Source organism: Rana temporaria, chromosome 9, assembly GCF_905171775.1.
Source record: "Rana temporaria chromosome 9, aRanTem1.1, whole genome shotgun sequence".
NCBI lineage: Eukaryota > Metazoa > Chordata > Amphibia > Anura > Ranidae > Rana > Rana temporaria.
Genome location: NC_053497.1, coordinates 82,267,611 through 82,295,176, shown reverse-complemented (window position 1 = coordinate 82,295,176; position 27,566 = coordinate 82,267,611). Strand labels below are relative to the sequence as shown.

The following is a 27,566-nucleotide window of genomic DNA, read 5'->3' as shown; positions in this document are numbered from 1 at the left end:
TTTGATGTGTCGAGAATTTGTCAGGAGTTATCAAGCTGATAACAGAGGAAAATACTGCAGATATGTGTGCTCAGCTCAAATTTCATGAATCGGGTTTACATCCACTTTAAGCTGGCCATACATACATGGATCAAAATTTGGCCGGGTCAGCTGGCAACACTGATCAAGCTGCCCACCGGCAGAATACAATAGCACAGAGAGAAGAATTCCCACATCCACTTTGAATCAGCTTTTTTTTTGTGTTCATTTAACCCGCTGGTTGAACCAAAAAATTTAATTTTTATACTCACTGTAAAATCCTTTTCTCCAAGTTCATGGACGGACACAGCATCTTATTCTTGACATTAGGGTATTAGCCTTCTATTAGGAGAGGACTAGGCAGAAAGGCATGTTAAGTGTTAAACACACATCAGAACAGTACAGTACTGCCCTGGGGGCGGTCCCTCTAGGTACAACACCTCTTCCTGCATGCAGAAGCTCAGTTTATCAAAAAGCAGTACAAACATATAACAGGAGGGGTGGGTGCTGTGTCCGCCCATGAACTCAGAGAAAAGGATTTTACAGAGAGTACAAAAATCCTATTTTCTCTTTCATTCACGGACGGACACAGCATCTTATTCTTGACATTAGGGACGTCCCCAAGCAGTGTCAAAAACGAGGGGTAGGCACAGCAAGTAAAACAAAACTACCACCCAAACCAACCAGAGCTCCACAATGGAGGAGTTGGAACAGCTGCCTGCAGAGCCTTGCAACTGAAGTAAGCATCCGCCGATTCACCAAATATGACAAGGTAATTAGAGTGCAAGGGAGAACAGATGACCCGATCGTCACCTACACACCTAGGAAACAAGATTTGTTGCCCAAGAGGCACCTATTGCCCTGGCTGAATGCGCCGTGACAGGAAAGGAAGACGCACACCCTGTCAGGACACGAGCCTGACCCACCAACCCCCTGATCCACCAAAAAACAGTGGTCGACGAGACCACCAGGCCCTCCTGAGTGGCACCTACCGACACAAAAAAGGGGGTCAGACCTCCGAAACTGAACCGTAGCAGACAGACACACCTGCAGAGCTCGTACCAAGCCCAATGAAGGCAAGCAACCTCTTGGGATGCAACCGCTAAGGACACAAGGATGAAAGCCCAATGTCCTCATTGGATAAAAAGCGGAAATAAAAAGTAGAAAAAGAAATAGAAAAAAAAATTCTGGGAACCATGGGCCGGAAGGGAGTCATGTCCGTCTCCTATACTAGGCAAAAAAACAACAACTGAGCTGTTGCATGCAGGAAGAGGGGTTGTATCTAGAGGGACCGCCCCCAGGGCGGTACTATACAGTTCTGATGTGTGTTTAACACTTAACATGCCTTTCTGCTTAGTCCTCTCCTGATAGAAGTCTAATACCCTAATGTCAAGAATAAGATGCCGTGTCCGTCCATGAACGAAAGAGAAAACAAAAATGAATCACGTATGGGCTGCCTTAAAGGCCACACACATGGGCCGAGTATCAGGTGGCATCGGCTGGTTCAATAGAAACTAGCTGACATTCAGGCCATGTACAGCAAATGGACCAACAAAAGGGCGGTCAAAGGGCAATGACCGAAAAAGATCTGCCAATCGGCATCTGTCCAGTGCTCTCAGTAAAAATGGCTGTGAGATCTGACCGATATGTTCCGGCGGGGTGGCAGTCCCCCTGTCACAACACAATAGCTCAGTGGGGAGGTCGCTGTACTAACATGGCATAGTTAGTACATCGGCTACTCCCAAGCACTTTTTTTTCCATTCAGCCTGCTGGGTTGAATGAAATAAAATAAAAATAAAAGAATAGTGTGTACCAGGCTTTAGTCATATGTTCTTGTTTAGATTTTAGGAGAAATGGCCCCAGATGCCAGCTGTTTAATGGCTAAACTGATCCTAATTAATCACTTCTTGCATAAGCTTTGTGTTTGACAGATAACACCATTGTATTCTGTAGGCAAAACAGTTTGCCAGGAAAAGCACTGACAAATGGGAGAAAGTCTGATCTAAGGAGGATCCATCCAGGGCTGAAAACACAAGTATGGGTCTGATATTACATCAGAGTTTAAGTAATCGGAAACAACAGATTATAATCAGGTGGGGTTATATCTATGTTCCTAAAATTCATAATTTTCCAGCCACTACAAAGTCCATCAAATTTGTGCGCAAATACTTTTGTCAGTGTGTAAAGAAATGGAGTCATCACAGGGATTCTAGTGAGCTCCCAACATAATTATAAAGTATTCCTGGCAGAAATCAGAAGTGGCTCGAGCTACACAAATCTGCCAGTTCTTGCTCACACTTCCTGTTCGTGTTATGGAACATACATATGCCTATGTGAGGAAAGAATCCCAACGGTTCAACAATTCATCATGTTCCAAGCACATGAAAAAATAAACCTTTCATAATAAAGTTTTAAAACTTAAAAGGGCACATACAACATGAGGCGGGGGCTGTCTGAAAGTTCTGTCAAGGTTGAAAAAAAAAAAAAAATTCTGTCACTGCTTTTTAGAATTTCATGTTTTACAGTATTTTGCTTGTTTTATCACCTCAATATAGGATGTCAAACCTCCCCAAAGCAGCCACTGACAGATTGGCCAAGGTTATTTCTGATATGGTATCAGGAGTGCCAACACATTGTACATTACTCTTGCTCTTTATAAACCTGCACCCAGATCATACACCCCACAGGATTTGCATATTCTGCGCAAGCTGTAAAAACAATCCCTCACACACCTCTGCAGCCATGGGTATTGTGCAGAAATTCATTTTCAATTAAATCTTCACTAGAGAGCAGATCTTGTCCAGTTTTCTAGTGTAAACAAACGCAGATGTTCCTATGCTGTTAGGACTGTTACGCTAGTGTCAACCTTGGGTGGTTGACAGGTAGCCGAATGTTATTATGTTGCCTCCTCACCACCTGTTTTACACCCTGTACAGCCCACACCACTGCATACATTGAAGGCAGTTGTGACACCGCCCCATTCACTTGAATGGGTCACACTCCACACCAGTACTGTCTGCTAAACTCGACGGAGTTACATTTTTGCCTCTGCTGCAAAACAACCCCCTCTGCCCACTGTGTTGGGTTAAGGAGCACAGTAAAACCGCATCTAAACCACCCAAATTGTATTGCCCCTGGCCACAAGTGTAAATGAGCCCTTAAAAAGGGAAACTGGACTCGAGAGTCTTTGTTGTGATCTTTGAGAAGGAATAATTTATCAAAAACAGCTAGAGAGGTGAATGATAACGTCAGAACTCCAGGAATTACCCATTTTTAAACTTAGATCGGGCCTGCTTGGTTATATACAATTATCCATGTGTCACATCTGGAGGGCCGCTGGGAAATGTGGAATTTACACCATCAGTCTGGGCTACATGCAGTCAATGCTGTCCTTTTCCAGACTTGCCTCTGTACAGTGAGCACAGGGGGTTACTTGCTTCTGTATTTCCACTATTCAGCAAATGTCTTGTATTTTTTTCCCCAATGAATACAAGACATTGTCTATTTGAAAGAGGTGGTAACAATGACATCATTCACCCCTCCTCTCTTCACCGTTCAAACAGAGAGCATCTTGTATTCAATGAAAAAATTAAAGACGCTTGCCGATTGGCAGACGTACAGGAGCCGGCATCTCAACCAAGTATAAACAGCAGCAAGTGTACAGATAGAAAATCATTCCCGCAGCACTCAATAGAGGACATCGCCGATTGCAAAACAGTGAATTTCAGCATTCTCAGCGACAGTCCACATAGGAGAACATCTTGTAACCAAGCTGGTGAAATGCAAGTTTAAATTCCCGGAGTTCAGCTTTTTTGCTGCTTGTTAAGATTAGTTTAAAGCCAAACTTTACCAACATATAATAGATACAAAATGAAAGCGGCTATGTAATCATTAACACATTATTAAATAGGTGCGTACCTGGTACCAGCCTTTTCCAGTTCCTGTGTAGTAGAACTGAAAGTGTAGCTGCTGGCCTTTAATAAACATACACTTACCTGTTCCACTGTTCAGCGACGCAACGCCCAGAGCATCGCTCCTCTCCTCTCCTCCCCCCCCCTCCTCTCTCCACCGGCGCCTTCATTCTAACTGTGGGCATCCGGCAGTGACAGTTCACTGCGTATGCGTGAACGCCGCTGCGCTCCCTAAGTGGACAGGCGATCGCCTGGGAACTGTCACGTGTCCCAGGTGGTCGCCTACAGGGAGGGGCCACATTAGGCGATATGACGAGTCACCTAAGCGGTCCCTGGGCGGAAGGAGGAAGTGGGACAGAAAGTCCCACTTCTACTGAAGCACCCACTCCCCCCCCAAAAAATGACATGCCAAATGTGGCATGTAAGGGGGTGATGAGCGGTTTAAGCAGAAGTTCCACTTTTGGGTGGAACTCCGCTTGAAGTGTAAAAGTAAGGCCTCGTACACACGGCCAAACATGTCTGCTGAAACTGGTCCGCGAACCAGTTTCCGGACATGTTCGGTCATGTGTAGGGCCGACCGGACAATTTTCCGGCCTATCGGACAGGTTTCCAGCGGACAAAAGTTTCTTAGCATGCTAAGAAACTTGTCCGCTGGAAGCTTGTCCGTCGGACATGTCCGATGGTCAGTACGACTCATCGGACATGTCTGCTGGCCCGAGAACCCGCGCATGGCGTCGAAGTGATTTGACGCATGCGTGGAAGCATTGAAATTCCGGGTTTGCGGACGTGGCGGCGTCAACGTCACCACCACGTCACCGCGCTGTCTGTCCGCAGGGATTTTGGCTTGATGGTGTGTACAACCATCAGACCAAAATCTCCGAGCGGACATGTCCGATGAAAACGGTCCGCGACCGTTTTCATTGGACAGGTTCGCTCGTCTGTACAAGGCCTAAGAAGCAGCACAATGAGGCAAACAAACATCTAGTGGCAGAAAAAAAGTACTGCAGGGAAAATATCTGTACTGAACCTCAATATTGCAATAATTTTTATTATCTTGATTCTTTTTGAGCTCATTTTTTTTGCTGGGGTTATGCCTTAATGGCCATGGTCTGGCCACAAGTTCACTTTAAGCCTTAAAGTGGATGTAAACCCACTCTCATCCTTTCTAAACTACTGCCATAGTGCTGATCTATAAGGATATACATGCCCCCTGCATGTATCCTTACCTGTCAAACATCTCCCCTCTGTCTGTTATAAGAACTGAAAAACTGCAGATTCTGTGGGTGGATCTGTTGTCTGGAGCTCTGTGGGTGGAGTCGTGATGTCAGTAGACTCCCCGCCCTCCTCTACACTCCCCTTGTCAACATGCATTGTTTCCTATGTATTCCTTACACTAAATTCTGCTATGATCACTAACATCCAGTCAAAATCCAGAAGAGTATCCACATGACTTCAGAGAAGGAGTGGGAACTGAAATAATGTCCGTCTCCAGACTAGTGCATGAAATATGTAAATAACCTGTCATTCACAGCAAGGGAGCGGAACAGACTAAGGTTTTTCTCTGCAAGTCTGTTTTATTTCACTGAACAATAAAAGAGGATTGCTCAGAGCTGGATTAACTCTGTGTGGTAAGACTGGGCACAGATGATAGGAAATCTTATACTGTACATTGTGACATATAAAAAAAAAAAAAAAACGTTGTTTCCATGAACTAGGTAACGTTTGGCGCTTTATTTACAGAAAAAAAAACAGAAATATGAAGGTCAGTTACTTACCAGTCCATTTGAAGCTGGAAAGGCAAGCCTTATAAGAGTTTCAAATATTTCCAGCTTGCTCTGCTCTTCCTGTTTGTAGGCCAACCGTAGGTTCCTCATATCCTTTCAAGAGATAAAGGATAATCTTATGAGAAATATACTTTGGGGATAATCTGAACAATTAGTAAGTGTAGCAATGCCAAAAATAAGTGGAAGTTGAAAAATGTCACTGCTTTTAGGTCTCTAGAAACAATACAGGCTTTGGCTTTCAAGGAAGGCAATCAAAGTCAGGCGTTTCCTAGTAAATACAGTAACTAGAAAGTAGAACAATGGCTTAATATGTACATTCCATGCTGCTCTGATCAAAGCTCCTGCATTGGCTTTCCTTTTGGTGCTCTCCTAAAGCCCCGTACACAGGGGTCGAATGTCTGGACACATCAGCCGGTTCAAAAACATTGACATTTGGTCCATGTGTATACCACCCTATGTATGTATACCACCCTGTCCAATAGAAGCTGGCCAAACATGCTGGAAAAACAGCAGCCGATCAGCGCTCTCAGCCAATGGTGGAGAGCGCTGATTGAACTGTTATGACAGTTTTTTTTTTATTTTATTCAACCCAAAATAAACTCATAGTAAGTACCAGGCTCTAGCTGGCGCATCCAATTAGGGAGACCATATAGCATATCAAGTGCCACCATGTCAACCCTTGGCAGAATAGGAGATATCTAGTGGGAAGTAAAAAATGCACACTGGTCTCCTTTTCTAAAACAACGCACCTCTCAGGAAAAAAAAGGGCCATAAAAACGACAATGCCCAGTCTGTTCCTTGGACATGACAAGTTGGGGAAAAAGCACTGCAATGCATTAAACAGCGTATTTTAGCACAGCACACGTTACAATGCACATAATAATGTGTCAGTTGTGGTATGGATGGGCTTTACGTGCCCCTGACTGTTATAATAATCAGAGCTCAGTGAGGTAAATTGGGTATTTATGGTATATGCTATAGCAGCCCTCAAAATTTACACTTGCCTGCTCGAGTGCCTGCTTGGGCTGGCGAGTGTGGGCTGCCTGGGAGCAGGGGGGGGGGGGGCAAACAAGGAGAGGAGAGTCGCGTCGCCGCCGCATGGTTGTTCAAAGCGCGGGGAACATTACAGTTTTTAATTCAATAGCTGTGTTCCCCACCGCGAGTGTCATAGACAGCCTCTCCCCCTTGTCCAGGCACTTTGATAGACAGATCACCCATCCCAGGATTGGACAGGTGATCTGTCTATCAAAGTTTCCCGGACAAGGGGGAGGGGCTGTATACGACGCTCGTGGCGGGGAACACAGCTATTGAATTGAAAGCTGTTCCCCAAGCTTTGAACAACCAGGCGGCAGGTCCGGCTCCTCCATTACCCAGCACAGGTAGGCTGCAATGTGGGGACATCTGGCTGCAATGTGGGGACACATGCTGCATTAATACACATGGGCAGGCTGCATTTTTGGGCACGGATAAAGTTGTTGTTAATATTTTTATAACTTAATTCTGCATAAAACATTTAAGTGTCATTTCATGAGATAATTTATGAGGGCGTGTCTAGGGGCGGGACGTTGTAGGGGTTGGGCCGGGCAACTGGTGGCGAGTGCGCCTTGAGGCCTGTCGTAGCTCAGGACTTGAACTTTTGAGCCCTGTGCTATAGGATATGACAGAACTAAACAATTTTAAAAAGGCAAAAAAATAAAATACTGCAACAGTAACTACCTTGCATACTATTTCTATACCACAAGAATTGTTCCCTTGACTCTGAACTCCTATTTTCTCCACCCTGCTGATTACACCCAGGGGGACATCCAAGATGAAAGGTGGATCCTGAAAGAGAAGGAAAATAGATTGGTTCATACTGGTGAACACCAAGCATACATGGATTAGAAAGGAATATGAATGGTAAAAATGAGCACACTCTTTATACAATAACATAGAACAGGGATCTCCAAACTACGACCCTCCAACTGTTGCGGAACTACACATCCCATGAGGCATTTTAAAACTCTGGCATTCAGAGACATGACTAGGTATGATGGGAATTGTAGTTCCTGAACAACTGGAAGGTCATAGTTTGGCGACCCCTGACATATAACAAGCCCTATTAATTCCTTGCTTAACTGCACATAAAAAAGGTATGCAATAACCCATAATAAATCAATATTAAAGGGTCTGCCCAGTCAAAGGTGATTTTACAGTTAGATTGATTTTTTAATTAGAAAGGTTTATTGTGGTATTTTCTTGAAAGGAAAAAAAAAAATGGCATACAAACAATTGCCTTATAAATCTGTGTGTAGACAAGATCAATGACTGGATAGTGGATGCTAATGCGGAGATTCTGAATTTTCATATCCATTTTCCTGCCAAAAAGTTATCTGAATATTATCTAAGTATTCAAAGACACATATTAAAAGGGGAAAATAAACAGTGGGAATTGCAGCAAAGAAGTTATTTTTTGTAAAACTGTACCCAAATAACTTTGCAACTACCTTTTGGCAGTATCACAACATTCATATAAAGCTCCCCATACGTCACATTTAGAGGATTCTGGACTTGTTCTATGTTTGGCTTTGCAGGATTTTCACAAAGTCCCTTTAAGTCATAAAAACCCAGTGGGTGAGTAAAGCCTGGTACACACGTAATGAAATTCAGCTGGTTCAGCAGCAACTGGCAAAACTTTGATCCGTGTGTACAGCGCCAACACAAGTCCAGTACAGTTCTATTAATCAAAAATATATGTGAAAGCATTTGGCAACTATTTAAAGAAATACAGTATGTAGATTTACTACCAAGATTTTAGACCATGGTTCATCAGTCAGTGCTTCAATCTCTAATGCACAAGCATACTGGTGGGCTTTAACCCTTTCATGCCTAAGCCTATTTCTGACATTCGTTGCTTACAAGTTAAAATCTGTAATTTTTTGCTAGAGAATTACTTGGAACCCCCAAACATTTTATAGAAACACGCACATACACACACACACACACACACACAGCTAAAAGAAAAATGAAAGGAACACTTTGAAAACATATCAGATCTCAACGGGCAAAAATCTCATGCTGGATATCTATACGGATATGGACTGGGTAATGTGTTAGGAACGAAAGGATGGCACATCATTTGATGGAAATGAAAATTATCCACCTACAGTGGGCTGAATTCAAAGACACCCCGAAAATCAAAGTGAAAAAAATTATGCAGCAAGCTAGTCCATTTTACTGAAATTTGATTTGCAACAACTCAAAATGGTCCTTAGTAGTTCGTATGGCCCCCAAGTGCTTGTATGCATGCCTGACAACATCAGGGCATGCTCCTAATGAGACCACGGATGGTGTCCTGGGGTATTTCCTCCCAGATTTGGACCAGAGCATCAATGAGCTCCTGAACAGACTGAGGTGCAACCTGGCGGCACCGGATGGACTGAAACAATTTCCCAGAGGTGTTCTTTTGGATTCAGGTCAGGTGAGCGTGGGGGCCATTCAATGGTATCAATTTCTCTATCCTCCAGGAACTGGCTGCATGCTCTCGCCACTTGAGGCCGGGTATTGTCGTGCACCAGGAGGAACCCAGGACCCACTGCACCAGCGTAGGGTCTGACAATGGATCCAAAGATTTCATCCCGATACCTAATGGCAGTCAGGGTGCCATTGTGTAGCCTGTAGAGGTCTGTGCGTCCCTCCATGGATATGCCTCCCCAGACCATCACTGACCCACCACCAAACCGGTCATGCTGAACGATATTACAGGCAGCATTAAGTTCTCCGCGGCTTCTCCAGACCCTTTCACGTCTGTTACATATGCTCAGGGTGAACCTGCTCTCATCTGTGAAAAGCATGGGGCACCAGTGGCGGACCTGCCAATTCTGGTGTTCAATGGAAAATGCCAATTGAGCTCCACAGTGTCTGGCAGTGAGCCCAGAGTACACTAGAGGATATCGGGCCTCAGGCCACCCCATGAAGTCTGTTTCTGATTGTTTGGTCAGAGACATTGACATTAGTGGCCTGCTGGATGTCATTGTTTAGGGCTCTGGCAGTGCTCATCCTGTTCCTCCTTGAACAAAGGAGCAGATACCGGTCCTGCTGATAGGTTAAGGACCTTCTACAGCTCTGTCCAGCCCTCCTAGAGTAACTGCATGTCTTCTGGAATCTCCTCCATGCTCCTGAGACTGTGCTGGGAGACACGGCAAACCTTCTGACAATGAAACGTATTGGTGTGACATCCTGGAGTTGGACTGCCTGTGCAACCTTTATAGGGTCAACGTATCGCCTCGTGCTACCAGTAGCGACACTGACCCTAGCCAAATGCAAAACTAGTGAAAAACAGTCAGAAAAGATGAGTAGGGAAAAAAAATGTCAAACACCTCCACCTAAAAAAACATTCTTGTTTTGGAGGTCGTCTCATTGCTGCCCATCTAGTGCACCTGTTGTTAATTTCATTTAACAGCAAAACAGCTGAAACTGATCAACAACCCCCTCTGTATACACCCCTCCCCCTCTGCTACTTAACTGACCAGATCAATATCCCTGGAGTTAGCAGAGACCCTAGAGAATAAAATGGCAATCAATGCAATATTTGATGTTACACAGCAGTCTTTCAAATGCACTTTTTAGGGAAAAAATACACTTTCATGAATTAAAAAAAAAAGTTAACCCAATTTTTTTGTATAATGTGAAAGATGTTACGCCGAGTAAATAGATACCCAACACATCATGCTTTGACATTGCAAACACCCGTGGAATGGCGACAGATTACAGTACCTAAAAATGCTTTAAAAAAATATTACGGTTACCAGGTTAGAGTTAGAGAGGTTGTCTTTTGCTAGAATTATTGCTCTCGCGCCAGCGATCGTGGCGATACCTCACATGTGCGATTTGAACAGTTTGCATATGCGGGTGCGACTTACACATGTGTTTTCTTTGCTGCGTGTGCTTGTGGGGACGCTTTCAATTTTTATTTTCTTCTTATTTATTTTTATACATTATCACATTAAAAAATAAAATACATTTCTGATCACTTTTATTGCTGTCACAAGGAATGTAAACATCCCTTGTGCAGTGGCGTCTCCAGCTTTCATATTTAGGGGGGGCACATGGGGGGACAGGGACAAAAGTAGGGGGGCCAACTATAAAATGCAATATATATATATATATATATATATATATATATATATATATATATATATATATATATATATATATATATATATATATATATATATATATATATATATATATATATCCTGGGGCCCTTTACTACGATCCCACTATGGGCCCTTTCATATGTTCTGCAGTGAGCTCCCTTCCTACTATACTGGGGCCCCCCAGGGTGGCAGAAAACAAGAGATATATGTCACCAGCACACCAAGAAAATATAAGGGTCCAAAGCAGTGGGAGAACTATCATTGTTGCAAAGGTTGTCATGCCACCGGGCCCTGGTGTTCTGCCACAGTGGGGATCCCCAGCTGTCCTGTCCCTGCTATTTACAGCGCTGGTCTGGCATCTGTCTCCTTGGCAGCGGCGGCAGTCTATTAGGACCTAGTGCTGGTGACATTATGGGTGCATGCAGGGGAAGGCTGGCACTATTGGTTATAGAGAGCCGAGCCCCCAGCTGGTCACCTAGCAGCAGTAATGCTGTATAACCTTCTCTGTTGACATGCTGATCGGCATGTGATCCAGGTGATGCTCCCAGTCAGATCTAATAAATACAGTATTTATTAGCATCAAGAGTACAACCACATAAATATAATCAACCGTATGATCAGCAGCCATGTGGGCTCTATGCCTGTAAAGTGTGGGCTTTGATCAATAAAATCTCTGATATTTATGACTAGGATTTGACTAAGAGCATCACCTGGATTGCATCCTGATCAGCATGTCATAGAAGGGTCCACTGCTGCTAAGCAACCTGCAGGGAGCTCAACTGTCTACAAACAATAGAGATGGGCTCGGGTGTGTTTGAAATCCCACATGCCCGATCACGCCAGGAAGCCGACACTCCACAGTGCTAATCAATGTATGGGCTGCCTAAGAGCTAAGACCAGCCATAGACAGTTTAAATCTCAGCTGGTTCAGCAGAAACTGGCTGAGATTTGAACCATTAATGAGAAGATTCTCTTATAATTATCACTAGTGGTTGCTGTATAGCCACTGGTGATAATCACTGTTTGTCGGGAGAATACAATTGCTGGGCAGGAGGGATATTCCCCTGTCACCACTGTCTGTTGATGGGGGAATCATGCACGTTTCTTTCCTGCAATCTGTGGATGCAGGAAAGAAATTTGCACCGTATATTATCTGCCTAACTGAAAGTGAAAGTAAAAATTGTGAATATTTTGAAAGAACAGGAGAGGGGGAGGGAGACAGATGGGGGGGGGAGAAGGGTTGGAGATAATGTAGTTCAGTGATTACAGTGTACTGCAGTCTGCAGTGCACACACTTAAACACGGTCCAGGCTAGAATATCTGGTTGTGTGAGCGCTCACATTATGCAGTGATGGCGAGCAGAGGGAGGGGGAGGAATCCCCCGCAGAGCTGACTGGGGACGCTCTCCCTCTCGGGGAGCAAAATACAAAAATTGCAAAAAAAATAAAAATGTGGGGGGGGCACATGGTGGGGCACAGCATGATGTTGGGGGGGGTCAGGGCCCCCTCTGGCCCCCCCCCCCCCTAGGGACGCCCCTGCCCTTGTGACAGTAATAGGTGGTGACAGGTACTCTTTATGGAGGGATCAGGGGGTCTAAAAGACCCCAAACCCCTCTTTTGAACTTCAAAGTATTCAGACTGCCAAAAACTGTGATTCTGAATACTGTAATTTTTATTTTAATCTGCGCCATTGACAGCATATAGGGGCACCTGAGCAGGCTCGCTCCTACACCCCTGCTCTGTGTGTTCATTCACACACCAAGCTTGGCTCGGCCTCGCTCCCTCCTCACTGGCTGTGATTGACAGCAGGGGGAGCCAATAGTGAGGAAGAAGAGACCTGGGAGAGCCGCTGCTCTTGTGCACATTGCTGGATCGAGATGGGGCTCAGGTAAGTATTAGGGGGGCTGCTGCTGCACACAGGTTTTTTACGCACAACGGAAAAAACCTTGAGCCTTTACAACCACTTAAAGAAAGATTTTTGCCCCTCATTATAATTTTTTTTTTTACTTTAGAATAGTTATGGGGAATTCTTGTTACTGACTTTGATGTTCCAGTTCTCGTGCTTAAATGGAGTTTCACATGAACCAATCCCTGCCCTATGCAATAGTTCATTATAGCTGTAAAAGCTGTTAAGGAAAATTCACTCACAGAAACTAATGCTGCATGCACTGTAATCCGGAAAAATTAACTTCATAACTCACCCTTTCAATGTTTTTGAAGTACATTTTAAAGTCTGTCACGGTTAATGTTCCACTGACTGCACCCCAGAATGGGCAAATGTACATAACATCTTTAGCTGTAAAAAAAAGTTTGATATTAAAGCAGATGTATTAGTAAAATATACAATTTGTATGACTGAATGGGGCACATGACATTATCAAATCATAGTATTAAAAAAAAATGATAATTGTGCTCCTATAAGGGGCCTTTCACACGGACGGATAGAATGGTGCTTTTAGCTGCGGATTTTACCCCGGCTAGAAGTACACAATGCTTTCCTATGACATCATTCACACACCACGGTTACCTGCGGTTTTGTTCCCCACGGTTTTGTGCGGATAGAAAAAAATCGAACCGGATGCGTCCAGCTGTGAAATTCCGCAGCTATCGGCACATAACCGCAGTGCACCATGTCAGCTGCGTTTGGTATGAATCTTGAGGGGGAACTCCACGCCAAATTTCAAATAAAAAAACGGCATGGGTTCCCCCTACAGGAGCATACCAGGCCCTTGGCAATCCTCCTGTATAGGCAAATCAAGGCTTACAGGGGAGGATTGTACCGAACAGGCGCGGGAAGAACCCCATGTCTAAGGCGGTGCTGACTTTTTATTTCTAGTCCCCGAACCTTTAAGGGAAAACATTTTCAAAGCAACAAGCCGAGGTACCAATATGCATATACTACTGTGCTCAGTTTGGAAATCTACATAAAACAGTATGCAACTTAAACACACAGGTTCATGCAAAGGGTAGGTGTCTCCTTAGTAGTGCCCACCAACCACCTTAAGTCATGTGTCCCCAAGCTGCTGTGTCCCAAGGGAGAGCTGCTGTATGTGCTGGCTTTCTTGCTGCTTCTGCTGGGCGCCATTTTTGAAACTTTGGCGTACCAGTGCGCGCTCCCATAATTTCTGGTCACTGGGGGCTTTAAAAGCGCGTGCACGTGCGCGCCCCCCGCGTGTTACCCCGCTGATGCGGCTGGCATGGGGGATCTTCCTGTGCCCTCTTTGGGGCTTTTTAATCCCCCCTTCATCTTTAACCAGCGCTGGGAAGCAAGGCTCTGCAGGAGAAGCGTGTTTCTGGGCTCTGGCATGTCTGTGGTTTGAGGTGAGTAAGTTAGCTCTTTACTCCCTCTAGTGGACAATTTTGAGAAGACACCTCCCTGTAAGATCCTTTGGAAAAGGTCCTAAGATACACTTAGGCTCCTCTTCCCTTACCTTATCCCCGCCACAGGGTTACTCCCAGTCTTCACCCATCTCCGCGGGATTTGTGTTCCAACCTTCAGGGGTCTGGGTTCCTATTTAAAGGATACCTCTTCCCTGGGCCTTCTAAAAGTCTCTGACCAGGCCTTTTAGCTGCAATAGCGAAAGTGCTGGAACCTTAGAGCCCAGTCCTCCAAGGAGAGACATTACAGGCGACGTCTCCTGCGAGAGGCCGAGTCACATCCAATTTTGGCTAAAATTCAGCGTCTGATGGTCTAGCTCTTCTAAACCTAAGCAGGGTTTGCTCAAGCTTTCCTTCGCACTTTCCCATGCGTCCAATCCTTAGACACTGGTAAAAAAAACTGAGGCGCTCCCTTGGTGGGAGGGCCTATATGGAGGGAAACTGTCTCTGATTGGTTGTGCCAGTGTCTAATCACCTCTGGTGTCCATACAACCCATTATGTAATGATTAATGGCTCTGTGCGCCGTGGTGTATGATAAAGAAATGGGGGGACTGTGTATAAAAATGGTTGCAGTTTCTAAAAGTTGTACTTCATATTCATGCTCAACCCCTTGAATTAAAGCTGAAAGTCTGCACTTCAAATTTGGATTGATTTGTTTTTATCTTATTCTAGTGGCATACAGAGCCAAAAGTATGAAAATTGTGCCTGTGCCTATGGACGATAGATATATATATATATACACATACACACATAAAAATTATTATATACCTATTATGTACATAGAGCTATATCTATCTATCCCCCCCTCACATGGGCTCTCTCTCCCCTCTGATGCGGTAGCTTTGAGCTCAGCATTTGAGAGTTCACTCCTCTGATGGTGAACATGAACAGCGGGGCCTAGCTTAGCAACATCCTGGGAGTTTCCAGTCAGGCTTCTTGAGATATGTAAATGGCTTACATCTATAGCAATTGCATTATTCAACTTTAGTCAAGGCTACAGTTGTTTTTTATCTACATATGCCCCATATCTGCATAGGCAGTTGTTTGGCAAAGGTTAGACCATTTTAACCATGTGTAAATAGGCCATAAGCCTGTAACTGTTCCCTTGCAAAACAAAAAACAAAAAATATTAATTTTCTCTTGGACACAATGTTAACCTGGGCAATTACATAATTTAATTAAACCGACAGACAACTTACAGAGGCGCTCCCACAAAACTCTGTATCAGAGCTCTGAGTGAAACCTAGAATTGAATAAAAAAATCTCTACTTATTGGCTTAGGCGCTGAGGTTCTGCCATTATACCCACCCCTGTGGAATTAGTTGGAAGGCACCAGACATTGGTACATCGAGGGACGGGATGCATGGCAGAGCTCCCACCTCGTAGGCTACTATATGTAGGATGCTCGTGTTGCTTCATTCTGTGATTTTTACTACAGGCGTACTTTAGCTAATACTTACAACGTTGAATAGATTGAATAGATTGCTATTCTCCTACAATATCAAAAATGTGCCCAAAATTATCTGACAAGCAACATATGTCATGAATTTGGTCTTCTACTTACCAATTGCCTTTATTGACTCTCCAGGAAATAATGGTGCTTCCTCCATCTGAGCCAGCTTATTCCCATCTCTTAAAGCCTGGAATTAGTAAGCAACACACAGCATTATTACCCACCATCTGTAAACAGCTGGCAGCCTTATGAAACGCCTCTTGAACTCTAGAGTCCTCTGCAGGCTGTGCATGCTTACTAATGAACATGGAACTTGGACTCACACCATCACAGTGGTATTCAGGCTGAATAACCCCCTTCTACAATCATTAGCTCATATATAATAAACTGATTTTGCAGAATGGGTTTTTGATATATTGATTGCACATTCTACAGCCAAATGTTCATCGTAGACATTGATTTTAGCAGTTGTGAGCAAAAAACTGCATAGCTATAGCATAGTAATACTTCATATTCTAACGTGCTTATTGATAGTTAACACTTACCCTGGAAGTTTAGGCACAGATTGAACAACGGCCTTCATATACTGCAGTACGTACAAATATAAAGCAACAATACTGCTTAGCTGTGTAGCTTGAATGAAGCCCAAGCAAAATAAAGCAGCACAAAGATAGCAGAGATACATTCATTAAAGTGAGATTGGGAGCAATGTAGTTAGGCTGGTTATAGACGGTGCAAATTTATTTTCTGTAGCCATGTTGCAGGAAAGAAATTTCCACCATCTCCCCCATTAATACTGACCGGGGAAACCCTCGAGACACTGTCTTCACCCGGTGGGAAGTCGTCCTGGCTGGGAGAAGACAGCGATTATTGCAAGCGGCTATAGCAACCGCTTGCGATAATCGGAAGCGAATCTCACAGGCTGGTTGTACCCAAGTTGGTCGATCAACTTGGTACATTCAGCCTGCCCATTAATGGTTTGAATCTCAGCCAGTTCCTGCTGAATCGGCTGAGATTTGAACTGTGTATGGCTTGCCCAAGTCTTCTCCTCTTTAACAGCAATGGATGCAAGTGTAGTTGGCCATGCACTGACCTAAGACGAGTCCAAGTTTGTACCGATACTTTTTCTCAAGTACTTGCCAATACCAGTTACCGACACTTTCATTCACACCATACATACATACATACATACATACATACATGAAACCGGATGGAAAAAAACGCAATGATTTCACACAGAGACATTAGTTTCCATCAGTTTCACATCGGTTTTCACATGCGTTGCAGTGAGTTTTTACAGCCTGTTCACGTGTGGGCGGCCAAAGTGCAGGTTGAAAAAGAGTCCTGTGCGATTTCAGTCCAGTTAAGGCGCGATCTCTAATCTCATACACTACAATTGGCATTGGAATTGCACCTGAACCACTGAAGGAAATTGCAAAGGGACCGGGCTTTGAAACTGGCCAACTCATATGTGAACCGAGTCTGAAGGGATCGGTTTTAGTATCAGAGCATTTGCACGAGTACAAGTGCTTAGTAAAAATCTAGTTTTTAGTGAGTTTTTGCTTTGGGTTAACAATTGCATTCAAGCAAATGCATTTTTTCACGGGGTACCTTGTACTGGGGTGTCACAGGTATTGCCACTGATACAAGGCTTTTGCCCAGAGACACTTTGGAGTACAAGGGCTATTTTACCATTTAAAATTAAAAGGAGACGTAAACTGTAAGCTAGGTCGATTGCAATCTAACCAGTAATATTTGGGAATGCAAAAGTAGGATGTGTGAAAGTCAGCAAAAGTGTACCTGTCAAATACACAGTATATATATAGAAATTCAGCATTTGGGTCACATGACATGGAGCTATGACAGTTATCCATAACAGAACTGCTAAGAGTTATGGAACTCTTACTATGCTGGTTTTCAGTCTCATGAACTGAAACCAAAGAACTGTGAGAACTACTTTCTACAACCGACAGGTAACCTTTTTTTGGCTTCCACATCCCTACCATTCCCTTCCTATTTTTATTATCTTCATTAATGCTCATGCACCAAAAACTGCGATTTTCTTCAGCACCAAATGCAGCATACAGTTATATATAGCTATCAAAAAGGCGAATACAAAAATCAAGATGAAAAAAAAAAAAACAACACCTTTAAAAAATTCAAACTAAAAATAACAATAATAGTAATAGTGGCATCATAAGAATTGTCTGCAAAAGCTACGATGACAGATAATCATAAAAAAAAAAAAAGGAGTAATCAGCGCCAAGAAAATGAATGGACAATTGTGGATTGTAATTAAGAATGCTGCCGCTTAATACTAGTGAATAACTAGTAGATGACCAAAGAAAGCAAAAAAAGCAGCGCAAATCTGAAAAAAATCTTACAATCTCATACAAATTTCTATAGTCTAGTGAAGATGGACTCTTACTATTAGCGCATATGAAACCAATTGGTTTAGTCTAGTGATGATGGACTCCTTACCAATTGGTTTCACATGCGCCAACAGTAAGACTGTAGAAATTTATATGAGATTGTAGGATTTTTTTCAGATTTGTTCTGCTTTTTTTGCTTTTATAATGACAGATAAAAAAGGAGATTTGTTTAACCACTTAAGGACCGCCCACTCTATATATAGACGTCCACAGAATGGCACGGCTGGGCAGATGGATGTACCAGCACGTCCTGTACATCTACCCAGCCATGGGTCGTGGGCGTGCGCCCGCGACCCGGTCCGAAGCTCCGGGACCGTCGGACCCGATTGCCGCTGGGGTCCCGCGATCGGCCCCCGGAACTGAAGAACGGGGAGAGCCGTATGTAAACACGGCTTCCCCCGTGCTTCACTGTGGCGGCTGCATCAATAGTGTCATCCCCTTTATAGGGAGAAACAATCGATGACGTCACTCCTACAGCCACACCCCCCTACAGTTGTAAACACACACTAGGTGAAACATAACCCCTTCAGCGCCCCCTGTGGTTAACTCCCAAACTGCAACTGTCATTTTCACAATAAACAATGTCATTTTCACAGCAAAAAATGCATTTAAATTGCAATGGTCCGAAAAATGTGTAAACATTTTCCGAAGTGTCCGCTATAATGTCGCAGTCACGAAAAAAAAATGGCTGATCGCCGCCATTAGTAGTAAAAAATAATAAAAATGCAATAAAACTATCCCCTATTTTGTAAACGCTATAAATTTTGCGCAAACCAACCGATAAACGCTTATTGCGATTTTTTTTACCAAAAATAGGTAGAATAATACGTATCGGCCTAAACTGAGGAAATTTTTTTTTTTTAATATATATTTTTAGGGGATATTTATTATAGAAAAAAGTAAAAAATATTGCATTTTTTTCAAAACTGTCGCTCTATTTTTGATTATAGCGCAAAAAATAAAAACCACAGAGGTGATCAAATACCACCAAAAGAAAGCTCTGTTTGTGGGAAAAAAAGGACGTCAATTTTGTTTGGGTAGCCACGTTGCACGACCGCGCAATTGTCTGTTAAAGCGACGCAGTGCCGAATCGCAAAACCTGGCCTGGGCCTTTAGCTGCATTTTGGTCCGGGGCTTAAGTGGTTAAGATAAGTTATACACATACTCCCGATTTCTGTTTTTCAAGAACCTTGTCACAAAGCAAAAGGCCATTTAGACCAGCTTCACATGGGGAAAAACTATTTTTGTTTTCAGCGCCCAAAAGCTTCTCCAAAGATGCTGCTTGCAGGACTCAGTGTGAAAGGGTCCATTGATATGCACGGAGAGCGTTTTATGAGTGTTTTAATAGCGCTATTTTTACGGCTAATACGCTGTAAAAACGCTTTAGTGTGAAAGGGGTCTTATGGTGTTGTAAAGGTAAAAAAAAAAAAATATCCCATATAGCTTCCTTTACCTTAGTGCAGTCCTCCTTCACTTACCTCATCCTTCGATGTTGCTTTGAAAATGTCCTTATTTCTGAGAAATCCTCACTTCCTGTTCTTCTGTCTGTAACTACACACAGTAATGCAAGGCTTTCTCCCTGGTGTGGGGGCGAGCAGGAGTGTCAGGATGCCCACTAACACACAGCTCCTTTATCTGCAAAGTAGAGAGCGTCTTGACCCTCCTGCTCCCCCCCTCAAGAGGCTTTCTCCCTGGTGTGGAGTTACAGACAGAAGAACAGGAAGTGAGGATTTCTCAGAAGAAATAAGGACATTTAAAAGCAAAATCGAAGAATGAAGTAAGTGGTGGAGGACTGCACTAAGGTAAAGGAAGCTATTTAGGGAAAGAAATATTTACCTTTACAACCCCTTTAAGGAATGGTTCAGGTAGCATGTTTATGCATTATCTGAATAACACACAGACAGGCATTCAGACCTATAGATTCTACTGACACCAACAGTGAGGCGGCCCAAAACACACAGGATTAAGGTACGTCAGGTTATAATGTGATATTCCTAACAATTTTAAATGGAAAACAGATATTCACAATAATAATGTACTGACATATACAAAAATATGAAACACCTTTTTACCTACAATTTTACAATTTCATTGAGCGCATTTTTCCAGAATGTCCAGGGGTTTATAATTGGATCTTTTGTGTCACTTTATTAATTTAGCAAATAACATTTAATACCGGGTGCTTCCAATATTCTGTGTTTGGAGACAATGCTATACTTTTAAATAAGGCAGTCGTTGCTCACTTGTGGACAGTCTCCTTTTATGTGATACTCCATACAGAGGCCATATAAACCTAGAGACAGGAATGGGCAAGGTGTCCCTTCCCTAACTTATTCAGATGTGTGCGTTTCCTGAACAGCTTAATATAAAATAATGCTCTGTCAACATCAGAAAACCAGCAGCCACTAGAGCTCCATCTGCTGGCTGCAAGTTGAAAATAGAGACACAAGCAGTATCGATCTCCTGAACATTTTTCTGAACGCTCTTGAACATAGCAATGCAGGGTTTGATCCCCTTTCATTTTATTCAACTGCAGGATCCCGACCGGGAAATCCTTCCCATGCTGTCTGGCAATGGCAACAAGGCCTCATGTATTCCAATGGAGGTTCCACTAGACACTCCTGGAAACAATAATGCTGATAAGTACACAGTCAAGCCCTGGCTGTCACAATAGAATCAGAAGGACTGACAGCAGTAAAAAACAAATGCTATGCATCCTGTTAAATCATCAAAAAATTTAGCTGCAGGTGGCCACTAGGTCTGAACAAAATTTGATTACGAAATTGAAGGGGCAGGGCAAAAACTGTTGACCGAACAGAACCTGCATACAATCAGATTGCATCACTGTGCAGGTATTCAGCAGCCACAGATGCCAGCTGTCAGAATGCAATAGGTGGCAGGATAAACTGCTCCATCTATACTTGTGGGGCAGAGTAAGAGAAATCTAGCCTTGTATGGCAAGTTTTAGAAGGGGATGGAGCTCTATTCAACGCAATGAGAAAAAGGTGGAAGGCTGCTTTATCGGGAAGAACAGATTTTATCATGCTTAAGCGTTCATTAGGAACAAGTTTCCCAGCCAGCTTTTCATCAGTGATTTTGGTGTTTGCTTGTTAAACGACAGCAACTCACTAATATTGGCTGGAATTGTAATGGTAATCTATCCTGATGGATACAAGATTAAAAAAAGATATGCAAAATAATAAAATGGGTACATAAATATGACCACATGCAATGCAGCAGGAGAACAAAAAAAGAAAGAATGAAAAGGCATAAAGTAGCAGTCGTTGCTTCAGTGATTTATTGGTTTCTGTCACCCTTGAATATGTACCCCTGTACTACACCCTTTTCCCAACTACCAAGGCCCATGTAAGGGTCCTTTCACACGGGTGGTCTGCCTGGCGGACTCCGCTTGCTCAGCAGGGGATCGATCCAGTGATCTCTGCTGAGCAGGCAGATGACAAGTACGTCTCTGCTCAATGTGCAGAGACGGACCTGTCAGAGCTCTGCTCTCCCTCTATGGGGAGATAGGCTGGGTTCACACTACTACACTACTTTCATCCTACTTTGCTCTGCTACATTGGTCCTACATTTATCCTACATTGGTCCTACATCCATCCTACTTTCATGAACAGGCTCCTACATTGGTCCGACTTCAATGATATTCAATGGGCCTGAAGTAGGATCAATGTAGGATCAAAAGTAGTACAGGGAGCATTTTCAAAGTCGGACCGACTTGTGTAGGACGCTACAAGACACTCTCATAGGGAAACATTGAACACAGAGCAAAGTAGGATGAAAGTAGTGTAGTAGTGTGAACCCAGCCATAAGATGAAAATAGACCGTCTGTCAGTTTTCATCCGATCCCATCTGCCAGACGAACGGAAAATAGGGTCACCATCCATCTGGATTTCACAGAAAGGATCAGATAGCAGCGAGCATCAGAGGACATGTCACTGCTGACATCCGCCGCTCCATAGGAGTGACTGTAGTGCCCGATCAGGTCCGCCTGAAAAACTGACAGGTTGACCTGATCGAGAAGCCATGTGAAAGGGGCCTTAGAAGTGTACATTAATTCCTCCAGTCGCAGCTGAGCCGATCTGAACCAGGTGAAAAACAGGCTAAATTCCCAAGACGCAAGGAGGCTTTCCCTGCCAATCACACAGCATTGTGTATTTATCTAGCAATTAACAATTTACTGCTCCGCGTAGCAAATTAAGTGATCACATTAATGCAGGGTTTGACAAATTTTCTTGGAATCTAGGAGCCAGCTAAAAAAGTTAGGAGCCAGAAAACGCACCCCGTCCCGACGAGCTTGCGCGCAGAAGCGAACACATACGTAAGCAGGGCCCGCATATGTTGTAAACGGTGTTCAAACCACACGTGAGGTATCGCCGCGATTGGTAGAGCGAGAGCAATAATTCTAGCCCTAGACCTCCTCTGCAACTCAAAACATGCAACCTGTAGATTTTTTGAAACGTCGCGTATGAAGATTTTAAAGGGTAAAAGTTTGTCGGCATTCCACGAGCGGGCGCAATTTTGAAGCGTGATATGTTGGGTATGAATTTACTCGGCGTAACATTATCTATCATAATATTTAAAAAAATGGTGATAACTTTACTGTTTTCCCAAAAAAGTGAGCTTGTAAGACCGCTGCGCAAATACAGTGTGACAGAAAGTATTGCAACGATCGCCATTTTATTCTCTAGGGTGTTAAGATAAAAAAAATATATAATATTTGGGGGTTCTAGTTAGAGGGAAGAAGATGGCATTGAAAAATAGTGAAAAATTACATTAAAATTGCTGTTTAACTTGTAATGCTTAACTTGTAATACCAACGGCCACCACCAGATGGCGCCAGCTCACATCTGGTGGTAATAACTTGTAATACCAACGGCTCACCACCAGATGGAGCCAGCTCACAAAAAACCTTCCAAGCCAAGTCGCCAGGACACTATTTCTAGTCGACCGGGATTTGTCGAGCCCTGCATTAATGTCCATTACAGCTCATTTTAGAATGTGATATTACAGTTCTGTAAATGCAAAGAAAACTAAAATATGGACTGATATCTAGCTGCTTCTTTTGGGAAAAGCCAAATGTTAAAAATCAATTGGCTTTGCCAAGGTTGTTTCAGCTGTGAGAAAAACCAGGAAGAAGCCCAATAGATGTATCATACTGGGAAAAGGCTGCTTGGCAGACGCAGGTTTGATTTTCTTTTATAAATAATAAAGCACTGCAAGGAAAAACATACAAAGTCATAAAATCAAGCTGCTATAACCAATGGTCTATTTCATCAGTCTTCTAGAAAATTCACCAAGTTGATCCAGAGGAAACCGACAGCAATACCAGCAAGAAAAAATTCCATAAAAAATTGATGTCGTCAGGCAATGCTTGTCAAAGCCAACAAGAAAAGTGTTCAGCACACAATTAGGAAAATATTACGGAGGTTTTTAATATGTGTGATTTTAATCAAGGATCCACACTGTCTGGATTGTGCAGCTCAAAACAAGATTTTCTTTGTTTAATAATTTACCTGTCTTTTACCTAAAAAGGTCAGCCATGTTGTGGGTTGATATGTATCCAGCTTACCAAGGCAACAGGAATTAATAATGACAGAATGTATAATTGCCGTCAATGTTCCTAAAATTCAGAGTATGCAGCTGCAAACATTGGTTCAACTGTTTACATGTCTCCCACCACAGAATCCAGTCAGCGGGTTCAGTGACATTCACACAATGGAGGTTAGTCCCACAGAGCATGGATACTCTGCACAAAATGACAGGGAGGACCACACATGGATCTACTGATCACACCGGACAACCTCTGAGAGGATTTCATCTTTTATTCATTTGACTGAAACCTGGCCAGGTCACAACCCTGTACATGACTTTGCTGTCCTTTGGTTTCACCCGCTGTCATTCTGTAAAGAAAGGAGAGAAACATGGAGACTCCTATGGCCGAAAATTCTAGCTGCCAGACATGAGGCTTCAAGGTGTATAAGTTAGGTATAGGTTAGGTCCTTATCCACTTTCTGACCAGGCCTTTTCTGGAACTTTTTGTTTACAAATTTTAGGCTGGGTTCACACTTGAGAACACAGCGGCTCTCAGCAGGAGTCCGATGCGTCTCCATTCACCGTTTCAGGTCCGATTTCAGGCCAAAGTTTGGGCTGAATTCAGACCTGAACCTGACCAAAAGACGCACACAGGGCTCCAGTGCAATTCGCACCAGAACCGCTGCAGAGATGTGTGAACCGGCTCCATAGAAAGCCGGTCACAATCTCCTGCATCCAATTTGCAATATTGTGAACCCAGCCTAAATTAGTATTTTTTTTCTAGAAAATTACTTTGAACCCTCAGACATTATACAGTGCCTTGCGAAAGTATTCGGCCCCCTTGAACTTTGCGACCTTTTGCCACATTTCAGGCTTCAAACATAAAGATATAAAACTATTTTTTTTGAAGAATCAACAAGTGGGACACAATCATGAAGTGGAACGAAACTTATTGGATATTTCAAACTTTAACAAATAAAAAACTGAAAAATCGGGCATGCTAAATTGGGCGGTAGTTCAGTTATCCTGACTGGGTGTCATATGACGTCCAGCAGAATAACTGCCAGCGCGTCACCGTGGGGGCGTGCAGCATGGTGGTCAGTGGTGCCCAGCAGTGCCACCTATCAGTGCCTCATATCAGTGCCTGTCGTTGCCTGTCCTTGCAGCCTCATCAGAGCCCATAGAAAACTTGTTTACAACATTTTATAACAGAAACACGTTTTTTTCTCTACTAAACCAATTATCGGAAAACAACATTTTAACTGCCTGCGTGTGTTTGACCATCAGGCTGCCAGGCTTTATGACCTGGAATAAGTATGTAGATGAAACACTGGGGTAGATTTACTAAAACTCTAGCAATCAGCATGTCCTCTGGGAGTGCAACAAACCTGTCACACAGAAATGATAGGTAGAAGTTCTGGAGGGGACATGCACCTGATTGAACCTAAATCACAGCGTGCCGGCACTTTTTGCCGAATTCCTGGTTTTCAGCTTGTTAGATTTTAAATGTATTGATATTATGTTATAAAGGTCTCTGAATCATTTATTTAAACATGGTAGCATTTGAAGGTTTGTTAAAGACAAACGAAGGTCAATGTAGGTTAGGCCATATCTATTCTTGAAACATACGTCAAGAAGGAGGTTGGAGATGTTACTTAAATATACATAGTGAGCGTTAGAGCTCATCGTAACCTTGTTTGGAAAGCTAGATTTGTGCTTAGTTAGCTGTTAAACTTGTATAAGTATACACATGCTGAGCATAGTAAGGTGGGACCTCAGGGTCACCCCCGACCCGACGGGGGAAGGGACTCTGCTGATGAGATGGAAGTTTGGAAACCAACCTGCTCGGAGAGGCTCTATAGCCACCATAGAAGATGTACCATCTATTTCCTCCTTCTGTAACTTTGTGATGCCTACCTGCCATGATGTTTGACTAAGCTGTAACAACGTAAGCATTAATCTGTTTGCTGTCATATCGTTGGAAGAATAAAACATCGTAATAATGAAGTAATCCAATGTCTGAATATTTTGGAAGCAACGCCTGGATAGGAAGAGGTTTTTGACAACACATCGCATGACACCTGTTAGAGGCATATGTCCACTATGTCCTCTGTTCTATCTCTGTCATCCCTCTTCCCCGTGCCCCCCTGCATTTAACATTTGGCGATTGCCAGCCAGACTGGTCATTTTTTTTCCTAAAGCCTTGACAAGGGGGAAATGAAGAAATGAAGTCAAAAATGTTCTTTCAAGCCTTGAAGAAAAATACGACCACAGAACCTAGCAAAACAGGCGTTTGTTTTCCAACAGAAGATGAGAAGGCTCTAAAACACAGGGTGAGTTTTTATTTGTTTTCTCACCTGTCAGTATGCTTGTAGCTTACGAGCAGAAGAAGAAAAAAAAAAAAAACTTACACGAGGCTAACAAGCTATTTTGGACAGAAGGTTTCAAGATATCATGGAAAATCCATTGAGGACTTTCAGGTTATGGAGAAAAATCGTAGACGTTTACGTACGTGGAGACCTGCCAAGAAGATTTTAAGAAATAGAATCTAAAGCTTCACGTTATATTTAAGGCCACCATTGTAGTCACACAGGCAGATGTACTCTTTGAGTGAGCTATTATGGATTTTGATGTTTGAACTGTCCAAGAATACACTATACATTATACATTCCTTTCGCATACACAAAAAGGAGAAAGACATTATTTTTTACGCACGCATCTTTACATTTGTTTACTTGAGGCTACTTTACAGCTTAAATAAACATTTACACTAACACGTGAGCCAAAAGGAACGGAAAAAGAACAAAAATAAAAAGAAGGCGGGCCAGAGGAAAAAGACAAGAACTGTTAGAAAATGAATTCTTCAAAGAAAATAAGGACATTACTCTTCCAAGATAAAGCAACGTATGAAGATACAGCAACATGAAAATGCAACAAGAAAAATCACCAAAGATAGACAATGTAACAAACAAACGAAAGAAACTAAAGTTAAGAAGACAAAGTTAAAGGACATTGCATCTCTTGTTTTTTTAAGTGTACACAGGAAAATCATTCTAAACAAGGGGTAAATATGTTTTTTATATAAGTGGTTTAACATGGGATGGTTAAAAAATCTCAAGGTTCAGAAGTATATCTCAGTAATATTCGGGAATTTATATATTCTATATATATATATATATATATATATATATATATAATGTGCAGGCATGTAAACAGTAGTGGGGTAATTAAGTAATTAATTAATTAATACCAGAGTGTAAGAAGTTCTTTAATAAGGAAATTAAGTTTAATGCTGCATATATATGTTCGGGAATATTTTAGCCTAAAACAACAGAAATGTGTTATTGCATGTCATTCAAAGCACATACAGGGGCAGAAGTTTAAAGGAAAAACTATTGATTAAGATTATGTAAGAACTGTATAAAATTCAGTTAATGGTAAACAACAACTATTGTTAAAAGTTTTTATAATTGACTATTTCAGATGAGAATGAGAATTTTGTTTGGAGGAATTTTCTCAGGAAATTGGCCAATTCACAGTTCATTAGGCTGGAACTAATCTGTGAAGTTTCATGAGATTTTCTCCTAAACAATGTTTTGTCATTATTATAATCAAGAAATGTCATATTATAACGTTATGTACATGAATTTTTAGCAGATGTACAAACCTAATATGCTTTAAAATTTTGAAAAAAGGTTAAAAATTGTAAAAACGATAAAAAGAGATTGGTTGACAATTGTATAGTGAATGGTAGCTAAGACTGACGGTGACAGATCTTTCTCTGAGAGTGTGTCATTAACAGAGAAATGGAGGTCGAGTTACTAAGCAGATGGTCAGTCATGACAAGGGTTTTTTCCCCTATGGATCTGAACACGTTAGTGTTTAAACTTTTTTCAGAAATC

The 27,566-nt window shown here is 42.6% G+C and overlaps 1 protein-coding gene across 6 annotated transcripts in view; it reads right to left on the bottom strand.

Moving 5' to 3' along the window:
• The window catches only part of MTMR1 (myotubularin related protein 1), a 118,852-nt gene that overhangs the window by 51,104 nt on the left and 40,182 nt on the right, over window positions 1–27,566 (bottom strand). For all 6 annotated transcript variants that reach the window (XM_040323801.1, XM_040323802.1, XM_040323805.1 and 3 more), the window contains 4 exons: window positions 15,794–15,869; window positions 13,052–13,146; window positions 7,430–7,537; window positions 5,705–5,806 (listed from right to left, as the gene is read on the bottom strand). In XM_040323801.1, coding sequence (XP_040179735.1) covers window positions 5,705–5,806; window positions 7,430–7,537; window positions 13,052–13,146; window positions 15,794–15,869 — 381 coding nt within the window. The remainder of the gene's footprint in view (window positions 1–5,704; window positions 5,807–7,429; window positions 7,538–13,051; window positions 13,147–15,793; window positions 15,870–27,566) is intronic.